This window comes from Malaya genurostris, chromosome 2 (genome assembly GCF_030247185.1).
Source record: "Malaya genurostris strain Urasoe2022 chromosome 2, Malgen_1.1, whole genome shotgun sequence".
Lineage (NCBI taxonomy): Eukaryota > Metazoa > Arthropoda > Insecta > Diptera > Culicidae > Malaya > Malaya genurostris.
This window is the reverse complement of record NC_080571.1, coordinates 252605319-252621981: the sequence shown is the minus strand read 5'-3', so window position 1 is coordinate 252621981 and position 16663 is coordinate 252605319. Positions and strand designations below refer to the sequence as shown.

Genomic DNA, 16663 nt, shown 5'->3' with positions numbered 1-16663 from the left:
TTGTGATCAGCAAAAGTGCACGGAGGAGCGAGTAAATTAGCGAAATTAATAAATTTTGCCTAATATGAGTAAAAAAGAAAAAGATGCCTCCAAACGGTTTAACTTAAGTTATGCACTGACAATTTCCTCAGTAATTTGATTTTCTAGCATTGATAATAGTATATCATAAGAATTTCTCTTATCTGATTCTGATGCAGTTTATTCAATTGTACTCCATTTGAAAAAGGGCGGGAGATCAACGATTTCAGACATAGATCATGTCATGTCTTATCTTGATCATATGTGATTTTCCTCCACCAACATCAAAGCTTATCGAATCATTCAATCACAACCCATTGTGTGACGGAAGATCAGTACCGATATTGATCGCTATTGATCACTGATCAACTGATCATGAAAAGTTCTCCGGCAGTGATCTCGTTTTGATGAGGTTTTGGTCTTTATTTTCTCAGCCCTGTATGCTACACTAAGGAAATATTATTCTTTACCTAAAACAATAATATATTTGTGTACCCCTAGGAGAAATAAACCAGATAATTTAAATGTTTCATCAATTCCAACCAAATACTTTTGTTAATTTATATAATTGATATTAATAAAATAATTCCGATTAATCTAATGACAGCATGTAATAAGTCGATTTTTCCCTCATATTTGTATGGTTTGTCATACATATTGAGAATGTATTGAGATGAATTTTATTTATTTTGAATTCGTGACATGTGACATAGAAGATGTGGGGGGTCTTTGCTTCTGTGACAATTTGTGACAAAGGGGGGATGGGGAGTCAAAAAACGTCAAAAAAGCGTGACGTCTTTTATGGACAGCCCCTAAATACAAACAATGGTATACACATATGTTGATGAAAAATAAAGCGCCTCCCGAGCAAAATGAAATCGCAAGAAAATAACATGTTTTGTTACTTTGTTTCAGTAATACAGTTTGTTTTGATTAAGGATCCGCTAGTTGTTTAAATTAAAAAAGTGGTAACGAAAATCGCATAAATCTAATCAAGAAAATAACAAAAGTTAATAAGTTCTTAAAAAAACAACTCTTTCAGATTTCCGTATGCTAACTAATTTGTCTAGTAACTTGTTAAGTAATAATATCGTCAGAAACAGAAAAATAACTCTTATTTATGATTCGATCGTTTTAATCTACATATGATACTTGTATTTAAATCTACTCATTGAAGGAGTATTTCAATACATATTATTTGTAATAATTCAAGTTTAAAAATATTACATTACAATATTTCACGCTATGTATGAAAAACGTTTAAATTGTTGACTTTTTCTTTCTCTTCCGGAGTTTTCGTTTGACAATTACATTCAAACTGATAAATTATTCTTCGACCTGAAGAATTGTTACGTGTTCTGTCAGTTACAGACCTACCGTAAAATCCTTGCGGCTAGAGTTCTTTCAAGCATTATGAATATACTCAGCAACTACAAAGTATTTCATAACAAAATCTGTGAGCTACCACTCTAATTATTGATAATAATTTGATATCAAAATTTTGTTATTTTCGATTTTTTTCAGTTATTTCTTATTCTGTTTCAAGTTATAGAATAAGGTATTTTTCTGTATCCTTGGTTTGGTTTCTATATCGTGCTCAGATTTGTTTCCTTTATTTGGTTTTTATTTTATTCCGTGTATTCACCACGTGTAATTTAAACGACAAAGAACTGAAGTTGTCTCTCACACTTATGGATATTCTGTGAGAAGAATTCAAATTGCTGTAGTTGGAATATTTCTATAATAGATGCATGAACTTTGTTCTTGTTACAGATCGTAGTGAACGTTTTGAACACGGTAGAATGTGAGCTTCTTGTTTCCAACGTGTAGCAAATTCAAAATTTACTCAGGTTTTTGAAAAAAAAAATTTTCGAGCCTGTACATCTGTTACCTGTGGCAATATTAAGACTTTGTTGTTGATACCCCCCGCATACGCATGGCTGCCAGATGGCTGACTAAACGCTGCCAGCTGGAAAAATATGGCTGGCAGACATTCTGGTGACCGACTGCCTCACCGCTGCCAGATATACAACTCAAACGATACAACCGTATCCACCAGGGTTTTTCCACATTGAAATCTTTGACATTTTCAGCGAAGGTGAGAAGATGAAAACGCTCGGTTAACTTAGATACAGGCGACTTTGTTTTGTCAAAATGGATTTGACAACCGTCACTGAATCAATTTTGGTAGCCGTCTGGTGGCCATGGCTGCCCAGGTAGCCAAAACGCTTTGCGGGCCGATATGCACGCTAGTCATAAATTCACCCAAGTATGCTCTGGATTTTACATCACTTGTTATCGCCCAATCTGGTTTTAGTGCTATCTGAAGTAAACCAAAACAGATGTCGAGACTGTCAACCAGGTGCGGCAACTAGAGGGGAGGGGGGGGGGGAGGCAATTCATGCCCCTGAATCCTCCCCCCCCCCCAATATTTTGGCATCTGAAATAAATATTAGAAAATTTGCTAGAAATAACTTATGATATAACACTTTTTCTGTTATCCCCGTAGTTCGTCGTCGTAATCCTTCATATTTCTTAACTGAGTTACTAAAAATTTTAAACTAATTTACTGCAATGTGAAATGTGCTATACTTTACCACTTTCGAATATTGGGAAAATGTTTGTGATTTTTACTTGGTTACTTTTTATTTGCTCTAACTTCTTCGTTTTCTTCATAAAAATGCTTTATATATTGCAAAGTTCAATGATCTGTAGTAATATTTTTTTGTCCCCCCCAATATTTCATGGAACTTGCCGCCCCATCTGTCAACCTAGGCTGATAAAATAGCGATAAAAATCTGCCGTGTCATAGTAGATTGATGTTCACACACATCTCTGTAATAAGACCACGAAGCGAATGTAACACAATAATTTCTCATTTTTATTATCATTAAATTTTTAAATTTTTAATTTGAGTTGAATAATGCGTTAATCGACAATCGTCCGGAATGGGTCCTGACATATGACTAAATTATCTAAACTAAACTGGTGACACATTGAAAGAACTTGATTGGGAAAAACTCACTTGCGGAGTAGCGTTTCGTAAATTTAAAAATTAATTAATGGTGTGCCTCAAGGGAAAACCAAAAAAAATCTATGCACCCTTAATTTGGGCTAAATGTTTGGAATCTAAAGGATAATATTCTGAATTTAATAACAAATCAGATTCCACTAATAATTGTTTTTTTTAATAGAAAATATGACTTATAGCTATGTGAAAATCGTATTGATATGTGTTTAGATGTTTGGAAATTTGTGTTACATTTAGAGTTACAGTGAGTTTAGACGTTTTAATGATATAATTAATAAAAGTTTCAAATATTTTTACTATTCATCGTTGAATTACTAACGATTATAGAAAAACTTCACTGTTTCCTTTTGTTCGCATGACAATTTTGTAATCTACTTTGCTCGCGAGTGTTCCGAGTTTACATAATTTTGATCTCAGCTCTTTGCACTATCACCCCAAAATTTGTTATCAATCAACACTTGAAGATTACCGTGGTTTAATCAGATTTCATTTAAACGTTAGATATCTTGCACCATTGCTCACGATAAGTGGATTATTAAATCTATATTGCTTAATTGAAGAGAGTAGCTCGACACTACAAGCAGCTCCTAGTGGAGTGACTCATTATTCCGTTGTCACATATGTCATTTTTTTCGGTAATGGATCTCGTTTAGGTCATTATCATGGGCCCGTCTCGTTTCTAACGTTTGATTGCTGAATCATTGGCTGAGTGAATGCCGTTTGTATATAGTTTCTTTGTCGGTATTCTTTACTCTATTCGCTCTCACCCGTCCACCAAACATGCTTGCGTGATGTAATGATGGTAATGGCTCTGTTTATCCGCTCTACATCCTCAATTGCTCACCCGAAGAGTGTACTATATCTCTCTCCGTGGTGGGCACCAGGTTCATCGGCAGTCAGTTCGATAGTTAACATGATACGATGAGCAACATCGATTTGCTGACGGTGATACAGCCACAAGATTGGCCTCAACTACGTGATTTATATCGTGATAATTGGCCCTCAAATCAAGTGGCTTATCACACAGTGGATAATTTCATTCAGTGGCACCAGAAGGACCCCCACATCAAGAATCTTATTTTCTACAGCCTCAACAACAACTGGCGGACGGATGGAACTTACGTGATAGTGGTAAGTGTGAAATAGAGCGCAACTGTGTCTAATGCTAATACTTGATGCTGGTGAAATCGATGCATTGCAATTGCAGGATCGCTATCAGTTGTTTCTGTACACTCTTGCTCCCAGCAGCAGTGACGTACTGGAGCGTGCGATGCACTTGCTCGATTGGAGCCGTGGGTTCAAAGTGAGTGCATTCCTCGCACGGCATCGGAACGCAGTGATTAATGTGGTGGAAGCCAAAGGTCTTCGGAAGGAGTACGACAGCTGCACTTATCTCTACTATATGCCCAAGGAAGAAGCAGCCAAGCTAAAAAACGATGTGCCAGAAAATTTTCGATTGGCTAGTCTGACGGAGGATGACGCTGCTAAAGCGGATGCAGTTTGGCCCAACAAACACGTGGGCTCTTTATTTCTTCTGAAGAGATTAGCTGCTTGGAACCCTAGTGTTGGTTTATACAACTCTAGAGATGAACTGTTAGCGTGGTGTTTCAGGTATTTTTATCAACTGAGAAATGGTCGATTGATTTTCGTTGAGTTGAACGTTATCAAGGAATTATGATACCGAAAACAAGTAAACAAAGCTGAACAATTCAAGAATAGCAGATTGATTGATGTTATTGAAGGGGATGTTTTAAGAGTGAGTGCTGAATGTGATAAACGAAATGTAAGATTGTAACATAGTAATCTTCATTGACCACTTTTAGCTTCAATTATCAGTCGTTTTTTTTAAACACATTCTCATTTAGTTTTCATATCACCATTGACGCATATTTTGCTTGCATATATACAAAAGTAAATGTGCACAACACCTTTTTTTTTGGATTGGTAATTTGTTTTAAATCGTGTTTTTTTTTCATAAATACATTCATTTCCACGGACAACATGAATGTGTTACTTTACCGAAGCATATATGTTACATATTCTAATAATAATTAAATTTTCTTATTGATTCCATTATCAAACTATAAAGCTCATTTAAAATTTGCATTTCGTAGTGTATATTTCATCAAACTTTTTCTTGAATAACATATATTTTATTTTAGTATACAGTATTCAAGGAAAACAGAATATGATAGAAAAATCTTGGTGCCAGTTTTAATCGAACAATAAGCTGCTGTTAATTACATAAAAGCATTTTATTTGTACAAATATTCTATTGATGATCTAACACATTCTTCTAGGTTTGTTTGTTTCGCAACATCTCAGTATTGGAAGTTCTATTTTCGAAATATTGGCTGATCTGATGAAAAATTGCAACTCCAGTTGTCTTTATGTAATGAAGGTCACAGCAAGCAAAAATATCGCTAGCTGAGACATTGGATAGGCTTCCTAGGGCACGCAAAGTGTTCAACAGTTGAAGTCTAACATCCCGATACTCGACACATGTCCAAACGACTTGAACAAAATTGCGATAGCATTCACCACAAAAATAATGATTACTCTAAGCAAGACCAACACGGTGAAGACGTGCGTCTTACGTGTAATTATTGAACATGAATCTAGACATCCCACGGATTAAAATTCCTGCTCACATCTTATTCTCCTGAACCATGCTCTTGGCGATTAGGATTAGTTCACTGTAATTATCTAGTCATAACATCTGTACTTCAAGCAGCTTACCAGCTGACAAAAGTTCTTTTGTGAGACGCGCTGCAGAATCAGTTAAAGGCCGTTGAAGGGTCGTTCATAAATTTCATCATCAAGAGTACCACACTGGGAAAATTGTGCGCTTTTTCATTGCCTGGAATAGAGCAAAGTGTTTGGTCCCCGAATATTGAGATTTAATAATAATTATTCACTGAATGGTTCAGATACTGTTGTAGCTTGCTCAGGAAAAACGGGTCATTTCTATCAAACCTATTCGAACGAATAACTTCAATTGTGCTCAGACTATATGTGAGAATGAAATAATGGCTCGGAGAAAATATTTCGTTGACACTCACGCTATATGAACAGATAAAGGTTCTTCAAGGTTGAAGTGAGTCGAAACATTGTTGTTGAATATACAAAAGCCAGTAGCCTCATCACTTCGTGATCCATCCGTATAGAACATGTTCTCTGAGTCAACATGTCTGAACTAACTTGAAAATATTTTTATACGTTCCAACATGCGTAGGTGATCCTGGATTCTACGTACTTCATACTGCATAGACGTGTCGAAATATAAGGTTGAGTCAGAGACATTTAGGATACTGACACCGATTGGGTTTTCTTGTGATATGCGGTTTCAATATACTGTCATGAATCTTGTTTGGAATTCCAGCTTGACAAGCGTTCAGAAGTTATAAATAATCAATGGATTCAGATTCTCACACCGTATTAGCAGCTCCCGAAAGTGATCTTTCAATTCAAGAACTCCTCAAGACTCATTAAATGTGTCGAATGCATGCAGCCTAAGTCGTTCCAATTTGATAATACGAGTGTTTCCAGTGGGACGAAAGCAAACCAATCCATTTTCCATCTATATCTGATTTTATATCTGAAAATACAGATGCTAGTAATTGACAAGGCAGCATTTTGACTCTCTATTTTTACGGAAACCATAACCTATTGTTCGTTTTACCTCCAGTCAGGAGTGACCATTTTTTGATTGAGAAACTTGTTGTAAGTTTTCAATAAACTTATTTTTTCAAGACTTAGGAAATTTTTCAGCTGGTTAATTTCTGTTTCAACCACGAGTATTTGCGTAACAAGATTTTGAAAAGCGGATACAGATGCAATGCAATCATTATCTGGAAGAGACAGGTGATGAACTTCAAAATTTTCAAATAATGTTGCGACAACTTAGTTTGAACTAGTTTGCAACAAAAAATGTTCCTAATTACTACAACACAATTTGTTGCTACGGTTGAACATACAGGAGATCTTCGTATCCGATTCATACCATCCATTTTTTAAAGTGTTATGTTGAAATTATAGCTGTGATACTGATGCTGTTCCGTGTAAATCAAATTCCTGAAAGCAGTCTACCATAAGGACCAAAGATTCGTAGTCTGTTTACTCGACGGTATAAATTTTTGAAGTCATGTGAAGGACCGATGATCGGCGCTACGCTGCTGGGACGATTCCAATGTTGAGTAGTAAAGGAGGAACTTTATATAAACTTTAACTGAAAGCAACAATCGGAAAAGTGCAACTTAGTTTATGCCGTTTTCGCTTGAGAAAACTGAAACTGACCCAGGGTAGTTCCCTCAAACAAACACTTTTCACGAAACTGTGTTGGTTTCGCACTTAGCAACGGCGATTTAAGCAAATCTGATATAAAAACCAGGTTCGAAACTGACTCGATTTTCAGTTCAACAACGTTGAAACTAGGCTCGAAACTAGCTTAAAAAAACGGTTTGACAGCAGTTAGAGTGAAAACTGGGTTAGGTTTGGCATCAAGCGAAAACGACATTAGAATACCCTCTACAAGAAGAACATTGAGTGCAAAAAACGATCACGGATTTTGTAATACAAAAATCGTATAAAAACATCTTTTTTTGCAAGAACCGGGCTAGAAAACTTTGAATGCAAAAACCTGATAACAACTTAACGGATTCTTGCAAATCAAATGTTTTTATCCGGTTTTTACCTTCGAAGCTAGCTGTCGACTGTCGCTGTGGAATGCAGCATGGATCAGACTGTGCGTAACAAATAAGCAAACCATGCCTCAACCGCAGTGGCGGCCGTCTAAAAAAAAATTGGATGCAAAAAACGGATAATAACATTAAATGTTATTTTCCGTTTTGTTTTACAAGGACCGGTTAAGTTTCTATCCAGTTTTTTGTCGGATTTCGGATGTTTTGTAAACAATTTTTGCATTACAAAGTCCGAATCAGGTTTTTGCGCTTAGTTTTCTTATCTGGGTTTCCCAAACTAAATTGATTTTATCTGATTTTAGCATTCAGCTGTTCATATGACAGGCTCATGGAAAACAGTGAAGCAGTGCATTAATCTTATCATCGAAGTTCAGCGTTTATTCAAAGTAATAAAAATTATCCGCAGAACTGTATATTAGTGAGAAATAACATTGACATTGACAATTCAAATCATAACTTAGGTCGTTTGTGTTCTTGGTAATTATACTACCATCTATCAGTCATTATTTCTACTATATACTTCCATACAAATGATAGTCAGCGAAAATCAATATCACGATCTTCTGTGAAATGATATCAGAATAAATGATTGCCTGTAAGTTTAGTAATTTTCATCAAATTTTCAGACTACAAGCAGGACCACTTGGGGCACTTCAAGTGGATGAAAGGCACTTGAAGAAAGGTTACGGGTCAATTGTCACAGTGGCCATGGCCAACAAACTAGCAGCAATGGAGCAGGATTGTTTCGCACTGGTTGGTAGTGGTAACATACCATCCAAAAGAATGTTTGAGAAAATAGGTTTTCGGCATACAGACTTCGCCTATTGGTTGCGGACTTATCCAACGGAACCCTTTCAGTGGATTGACGAGTAAATATTTAGCTTTGTGGATTACTGTTTGTAGTCATAAAATAGTCAAAATTGTTAGCTTCAAGTAGTTATCTTTATTATATCACTACCCTTACTATTGTTTTTATTTGTTTGTCATATTACTATTTGAATTTATAACACCACATATTATCGTCCATAAATTTCAACCAGGTAATCGTACCCTATTCCGGTCCGGTAGCCTCCCACAAGAATCGTTGCGTTCAATCGACCAAGGCCTCCGCTTTGTAAGGCAGAAACGCCAGTTCTGTTAACCGATCGGTCGTATGCTCGAATCGCTGTGATGTTCACTTGACCGGTGTAAACAACTAACCGACTCGTTGTTTGATTCACAACACCTGGAGCTGTATATCCTTGGGAATGCAATACTCTGTCACCTGAATTGATAGTTCCCAGAATCAAATCGGATGCATGGATAACTCCGAATATGGCAACCGCAAGAAAAACACTGACAACGAATGATTTCTGCATTTTAGTAGCTTGCTGAACGAAAGGAAACTACTCTTCTCGAATGTTGATTGGTTGTGATGGTAGGTTTCTGGACACATCTTTTATAGAGGCCAAATCATGTTATCTATTAGAAGTTAATGAGTCACCATGAACGGAAATGGTCGATAAGATGAGTGATTGTGATGTGAAAATTTACAGCTGAGCTCGATAATAAAGTATAAAGATTGTTGTTAATACATAAGCTGATATTAGTTATCTTTTGTTTCGTTAAACAGTAGTTAAAACTCTGTACTTTCCTATGAGGTTTCACGTCATATATAGACAAAGATACCAAATACAAAAAAGTTTTTGAAATGTTTTCATCACCTAAAAAAATTAGTTATTGTATCACTACATTGAATTACTACATTGGATTAAACTTGAGCGATTTGTCTAAGTTTTGAACTGGTGGCGGGTTTTCCTACAAATTCGTATAGCTTCTTGACTGATTGAATGGTTTGCATCAAACTGGTACAAAATGGTTTGTCCCGCAATGCAAATACGACGAACTTACACTGTACACTTTGGACCCTCAAGTTACATGTCGATTGAAAGTAAAGACTCCAACAATTTAACAATTTTTGATATATTTAACGATACGACTTTCTGTTCCAGAATCAGAAAAAGGGCTGGATCGGGTTTCATAAACTCAGTTTTAATTTGGAAGCCCTAACGATCTCATAGAACGCTATTGAATTTATCCCAATGCGACTTCCTGTTCCGGAATTACAAGCTTTCCATGCAATTGTCAATTTTTTATGCGAATTCTTACACATGGTGATGTAAAACCGAACGAAATTCTTTTGACCAGTAATACAATCGAACGACTGAATGCAAAGATCGGATAAGTGAATAGCTTAAAAACTCGTTAAACTTTATTGGAAAGCAGTTCACTCTTACACGTTCATTGAACATTGAACCTTTAACTCGTGATTTGATTATCGATTACTCAAACTCATAAACTGATGAATTTGAGTATCAGTTGGAGTGAAATTTACTCCAACAAGGAGATCTCTTGTATTTAATCATACGTTAACTCAATATTTACCCAGTTTTTGAACGATTGAGGGAAAATAACTGCGTTGTGTTCGGTGCTTTCTCATTACGAAAAAGAATATATCAAAATTAAGACCCGTATTTGATTCAATCCATCATTGATGATTTCGATAAGATTTTTTGGTTCTAAGCTAAGTGAAAAATCCAGTATGACTGATTCTAAAACCAAAATTCTACTTTACTCCCTCCCTCAAAAATGAGTAGATGAAGGGAAACTCAAATTTTCTATGAAATTGAGTTACGTGTCACTCATTTTTAAGTGATTTTCGAATAGAGTGTCCCGGGTTGGTGGTTCAACGCATAGGACGCTGGTCTTACAAGCCAGTTGTCGTATGTTCGAGCTCCGACCTGGAAGGATTCTTAGTGTCAGTAGGATCCATAGTACTAGCCATGCAATGATTCTGTACACTAAGAATCGGCTGCGAAGTCTGTTGAAACAGAAAGGCCAAATTCCACCAAAGGAATGTAATGCCAAGACTTTGCTTTTTCGAATAGAGTGCCTAAACTTGTAGACTCTGTCACAATAAGCTACTCTGCATACTTTGTTTTCCAAAATTGATCAAGACTGTCTCATGAAACCATTTAATTGATTCAATTGAAATGGATATAATAGACAAAACCTACAGAAGTGTTATTGGGCCAATTTTAAAATAAAAATATTGAAAAGAATCCAAATCTAGTCCGGCACCAAACAAACTTTTAATTCATTTCATATTTTTCGCTTCTCCCAGTTGATGTTTGCCGATAAGAACCAATTAAAATCGATACAATAGTAACTCACTTCCAATTCTGAATTTCATCAATAATTTGCAAATTTAAATTACTGATCCTAATGTATTTTCATTTAAATTAGATTTTGTTCCTTATGAGGTCAACTGTATGTATGTATGTGTGAAGTCACCGTCAGTTCAAGGCATTATCAGTGTATGCGGGTAGACTTACAGTAGATCCGAATTTTATTATCAGAAAGCTTTCAAATAACTGCTGTTAAGAAGGCCAAAATGGGGTTTGAGGACCCGGCGCCTTTCAGCAAGAAAATCCAGCCATATAATAAAGAATTTCGCTGTACCAGCTTAAACCCGCCTGATGGTTTGTTTGTTAGAATGGTGCGTATAACTCATTTCAGATCTTCAGGGAGAAACACAAAGCTTCCCCCACATGACCCAGGTTGGCAATCCACTCCATCATCCAGTCATTCACTTGTAAGATACCCTGGTGCACTCCCTGCCCCTCTCGTTGTCGATATAATTGAGCATAATACAATATAATATAATATAATATAATATAATATAATATAATATAATATAATATAATATAATATAATATAATATAATATAATATAATATAATATAATATAATATAATATAATATAATATAATATAATATAATATAATATAATATATTATAATATAATATAATATAATATAATATAATATAATATCATACAATACAATGTAACATAATTTATTATAATACAATACAATATAACAAAATGTAATATAATATAACATCAGTTCGTGCTCGCATCTCACCCGACACAGTCGAAACAACAGAAACAAAGACAATACAGGGCAGTGAACAATAGAGCGTACGGAATGGTCAAATACGATTTAACAAAGCCTGAAACTTGTCCTACAAGACCAAATTCAATTTGTATAGATTTCAAGCGTTGCAAAGTTAGACCAGCAGCAAATGAAATTGAAATCTTACTTAAAGAACGAATACATCTAGACGCTAATAATGTAAGTGAGATTCAATTCAACAAGGCGTCTAGCTGTGTGTACATTATGTTTAAACGTGAAAGCGATGCAATTGCATTCGCTTCGGTTAACAACGAGGTGCACAGCGTTGACTGTGACAACATTAAATACAAAATCCCTGTGCACATGGTGGACAATGCCATAGGAGTACGCGTGCATGACCTTCCCTCGCAGGCCAGTGATAAGTTCTTTAGGGAGAATATGTCGCAGTTCCATCGGAAGGGAAGTATGGCGGTTTTTTCCCTGGCATCCCGGCGTGCGAGTGATATGTATGCAACTACGTAAGGCAATTCCATCTTACATCATTTGTGGTCAAGGTGGAACACATCCGTGTAAAACGCTGATTACCTATGACAATCAGCTGGTTACATGTCAGTTTTGTGAACAACCTGCACACTACGGTAAACCTTGCACTGAAATTTCGAAAAGAACATCTTCAATCAAAGACAAGGTCAACCGTTCAACAACGATAACTAGTGAGCGCAGTACTTCTGTTTCACCATCAAACCAACCAGCAACTGCAACCAATGTACAACAAGGCGCATCTACAGCAACTAGCAACGAGCTCAAGACGGCGAACAACAAGGAAAACGAAAAGAAGACGGAAATCAACAACAAAACCACCGATGCGGCAATTGATGACGAGACGAGCCACGAACAAAGTGCCCCTCAACCCTCGCAGGAGGGAAATGGAAACTCTTCTCCTCCTAGAAAAAGAGTGACAACGAGATCCACTTCAAAAATTCTTTATTTAAAAATCGGCTAATTCGGCTACGTAAAGCTTGTACGCAAATAGGCCTGAAAAAAACTACCTTTAAATAGAAAAAAATATAATATAACATAATATTATTCAATATAACATGATACAATATAATATAACTACAGAGAACAGATATCCAAGCTAGTACAACCTTTTTAAAAAGCTGTGTAAATCATACAAGTGAAAATCCGTTAAAAATCACCGTTGCACACGACTTTGCATGCATGAATGTCTGCTGGATATCTGTTCTCTGTGATATAACATAATATAAAATTATATAATATAATATAATATAATATAATATAATATAATATAATATAATATAATATAATATAATATAATATAATAAAATATAATATAATATAAACATTACATACATAATACATATAATACAATATAATACAATATATTCTAACAATATACAATAGAATATATAACAGTTGATGTCGCAGTGTAAGTTATGCTCTTCTTTCATCTCAGTTCTGCAGAAAATATAATATCTCTTTTTTAAAAATAATAATAATGATAATAATAACAATAACAACAATATATAATACAATGTAATATAATTCAATTCAATATATAAATAACAAATAATGCAACAAACAAGAGAACCACATGTTGCAATATACTGTGATAAATATTGCATTTTAGGGTGGGCTTCAACCTACCAGCCATTTCGCACCTTCTTATTCTGTTACTAACGCAGAAGATGATAGCACCCAGTCGACGTTCTATTGACCAAATGTCATCATAGACGCTCGGGGAGGCATGAGATAGGAACTTGTGAGGACTTAGTTATCTCACCATTTGACGACCCAACTCGTCATAAACTTCATATCACTTTTTTCAGTATCCAACAAAAGACAAATCTAAAAATTATGATAGATAGATCCGAAAAAATGACAACTTGCGAAAAAGTGTATATTAGAAACGGTCAAGGCCATGGAGAGGGAAGGTGGAATGGAAGGTATCCCCCCGGGCCCGTACTTTTTCACGGGGCCCGGAAATTCGAAGATTCAAAATTGGTTTTACATCAGAACAAAAAAAAAATCAAAAACCGAACCAAATTTAGCTATTATTATAAATTATAAATACATCATAAAAATCTCTTGATTCGATGATATTTCCTTGCTCCCAATGTTTTTTAATTCTCATGTTTAGGGGCTCGTAATATTGCAATTCTCCCGGGCCCAAATTTTCTCTCGGCGTCCCTGGAGAAGGTACTTAAACCTGCAAACCTTCTCCAATCCGTGAATCCGTGACGCTCTGCCTTATAAACCACTCTGGGTATGATGAAAAATATCTCAGAAGGTCACTCGATGTAACAGGTGTGCACTATTTAGGTCGGAGTGATTTAATATTTAGTCACACTTACATGACTTTACATCTATTTCTGACTCGATAGACGAATGACCATAAAATTAAAACCTCTATAATGAACAAACTTTTTACACAATTTCATTTAAATATACGATAGGCACGTTAATGTTTTCAAACATGAAGACAGGCCAAGATGTTGGAAAATAATAACGAAAGAAAAACATAATCGATCATGACTTTTAATAATTTTGTATTATCAATTGCACATGTTCTTCATAACATTGCAATACTACCACCGCACCGAGACCGTTTGCTGATAATTTCGTGGAAACTGAATAAAAATATCACACTTGCATATAGAATGCATAGCACTTCACTCGTATACATTATGCAGTATGCGCATTGCTGACAAAATAGAATATAATGTATCCAATAATGTTGTAGATACATTTGTTTGGCATCTTGTCTTATTAATGCCATTCAATAATAGGTTAAGTAGAGATATCGTTTCTCGATCAGCGCCAAAAAATATATTGTATAATTTCTGAACGATGCCAAGTCAGTAGATAGTTATGCACTAGTTTAAAATAATGCTAGATTTGCGAAATCTCCATTCATTTGCTCATCTAATCTGTACGCAAACTTACTGTTTATATGACGAGACGTTTCAATACTAGTAAACAGGTATTTATTTAACTCAAGATATGGACACTTGCGAGTTTAGTTGGTAACTATTCAGTAGTGCAGTTATAGTGAAAGCAATATCAACTATGGAAAATTTTCTCGTCGAAATTCCCTCGGAAGATTGGATAGAATTGCGCAACCTGTACCGAAAGAATTGGCCAGAACATGTATTGGCATACGGTATCGTGAGTAATTACATTCAGTGGAACCTGTCTGGGCATAGTGATCAGCAGAGTGCGAAATTCTTCTCGTTAAATGGAAAGTGGAAGGAAAATGCTACATTCCTGTTATTTGTAAGTTTTGCTGTGACATAACAGTTGCATTTTGTTAGTTAGCAGACAATGTTATGAATTCGTCAGACTTTCGACTTGATTTTATCGGTTTTTTGATCAATCTGAATGTTCATGACAACTTCGATTGCTCAAATCAATCTCAATCTATGCGTAACTTATATTAGAAACCTTTAAGCAAGTATTATAGACAAAAATATGGTTAGTTATGAATTGGAGCTCGCCAAATTAATACTACTTCAAAACTCATTTTTTGTCAATGCGGCGAGGAGACATGTCTTCAAAATTTTGTATGTTTCCTGCATAGTTCTAAAAATTTCTCAAATGTACAGAGCTGTACAACTATATGCCACTTACTTTTAGGATGACTTTGAAATATTTTTCTACTCGTTTGATGTAGAAAATAACTATCAATCCTTAGTGGATGCCCTGCGTCTAGTACCATGGGAATCATACTCCGAACTTAGTACGGAGTTCTTGGAGCAACATCGCATTGCCTGGGATAAAGCTATCTCTGCGAGAAACATAATCGTAGTGGAAGACTGTGGCTGTAATTTCTACCACATGCCTAAGGAAAAAGCAATCACCATACCAGTTCAGTATCCTAGTGGGTTACAATTTGATCGAATTTCAGTTAAACATTTGAACTACATCTACGAACAATGGCCTCTGAAAAAGTACTTTACTCAACCAGCAGGATACAGTCTTCTACAACGACTTATTTCACGAAACGAAAGTGTGGGACTCTTCGATGATGCAGGAAATTTGATAGCTTGGTGTTTACGGTAATATTTAAACATTCTCTTGTTGAAAACAAATCAATTGTATTATTTAACATTTTAGTGATCAACTGGGAGCTATTGCTGATTTGCAGACGAATAAAGCGTATCTTCGCAAAGGCTATGGACGTGTGATTGTTTCCGAAATGGCGCGGCACCTGGCAGACTTGGGAGATGATTCGTATGCGTTTGTAGTGAGTGACAATTTCAAATCTCAAAAGTTATTCGAGGCATTAGGGTTCCGTAAAGCATTTGAAGCTCATTGGATAGTGATCAAACGGGAGAACAACAAAAATTTTTGAAAGATCGGTGAAAATAATCAACTCGCTCAATCATCATGTTAATAGTTTACAGTTAAAAAGTAGGGAATTATAATCGTTGGACGTTATAATTAAAGTTAAATGTGATAGATTGACTCAAACATACTTTAATGACTTCAATATAGTAGTCTAAAATAAATGGAAATGTAATGCACTCGTTGAAACTTGTAATAGGCTAGAAAGTCGAGAATGAACCATTTATCTTTACTGTTCTAGATACGCACAAAATAAAGCTTGTTTTAATGATTATTCATTGCTTATCTTAATCAGTCTTTTTCAAGGCAACCACAACAGTTTCTATCCTTACCTTTAATCTATCTGGAAAATCAGTCCTTCTCAAAATTTACTCAATCTTGGAGTCTATCTGCTTAACGGATTATGTTAAACTGCTAGATGACATAACAGTTCAACATACACTGTTACGCACTGGTAAGTCGAAGGCGCAACATTAACAAAATTAAAAACGGCTATGTGCCCTGAGCAAAAAAAAGACTAACCCCGGAATGCGTGAACAGTATTCTGTTGCCACGTCCGGGTTTTCTAAGGCACCATTTTTTTATAAAGTA

General features: G+C 35.5%; 1 protein-coding gene across 1 annotated transcript; it reads left to right on the top strand.

The window, feature by feature from the left end:
* Positions 1 to 3939: 3939 nt before the first annotated feature.
* LOC131429184 (uncharacterized) lies at positions 3940 to 16346 on the top strand. Its single transcript, XM_058593234.1, has 6 exons — positions 3940 to 4180; positions 4257 to 4660; positions 8376 to 8619; positions 14756 to 15001; positions 15362 to 15783; positions 15842 to 16346. The coding sequence occupies exons 1-6, from the start codon at positions 3971 to 3973 to the stop codon at positions 16077 to 16079; spliced, it is 1764 nt and encodes a 587-aa protein (XP_058449217.1). The 5' UTR covers positions 3940 to 3970; the 3' UTR covers positions 16080 to 16346.
* Positions 16347 to 16663: the final 317 nt, after the last annotated feature.

Bases quoted from the DNA above. Each gene is read 5' to 3' on its own strand.
- LOC131429184 (XM_058593234.1), top strand. From the start codon at position 3,971: ATGAGCAACATCGATTTGCTGACGGTGATACAGCCACAAGATTGGCCT. The intron at 15,002-15,361 runs GTAAGTTTTGCT...ACTTACTTTTAG, and splicing joins ATGCTACATTCCTGTTATTT to GATGACTTTGAAATATTTTT. The intron at 15,784-15,841 runs GTAATATTTAAA...TTAACATTTTAG, and splicing joins TTGATAGCTTGGTGTTTACG to TGATCAACTGGGAGCTATTG.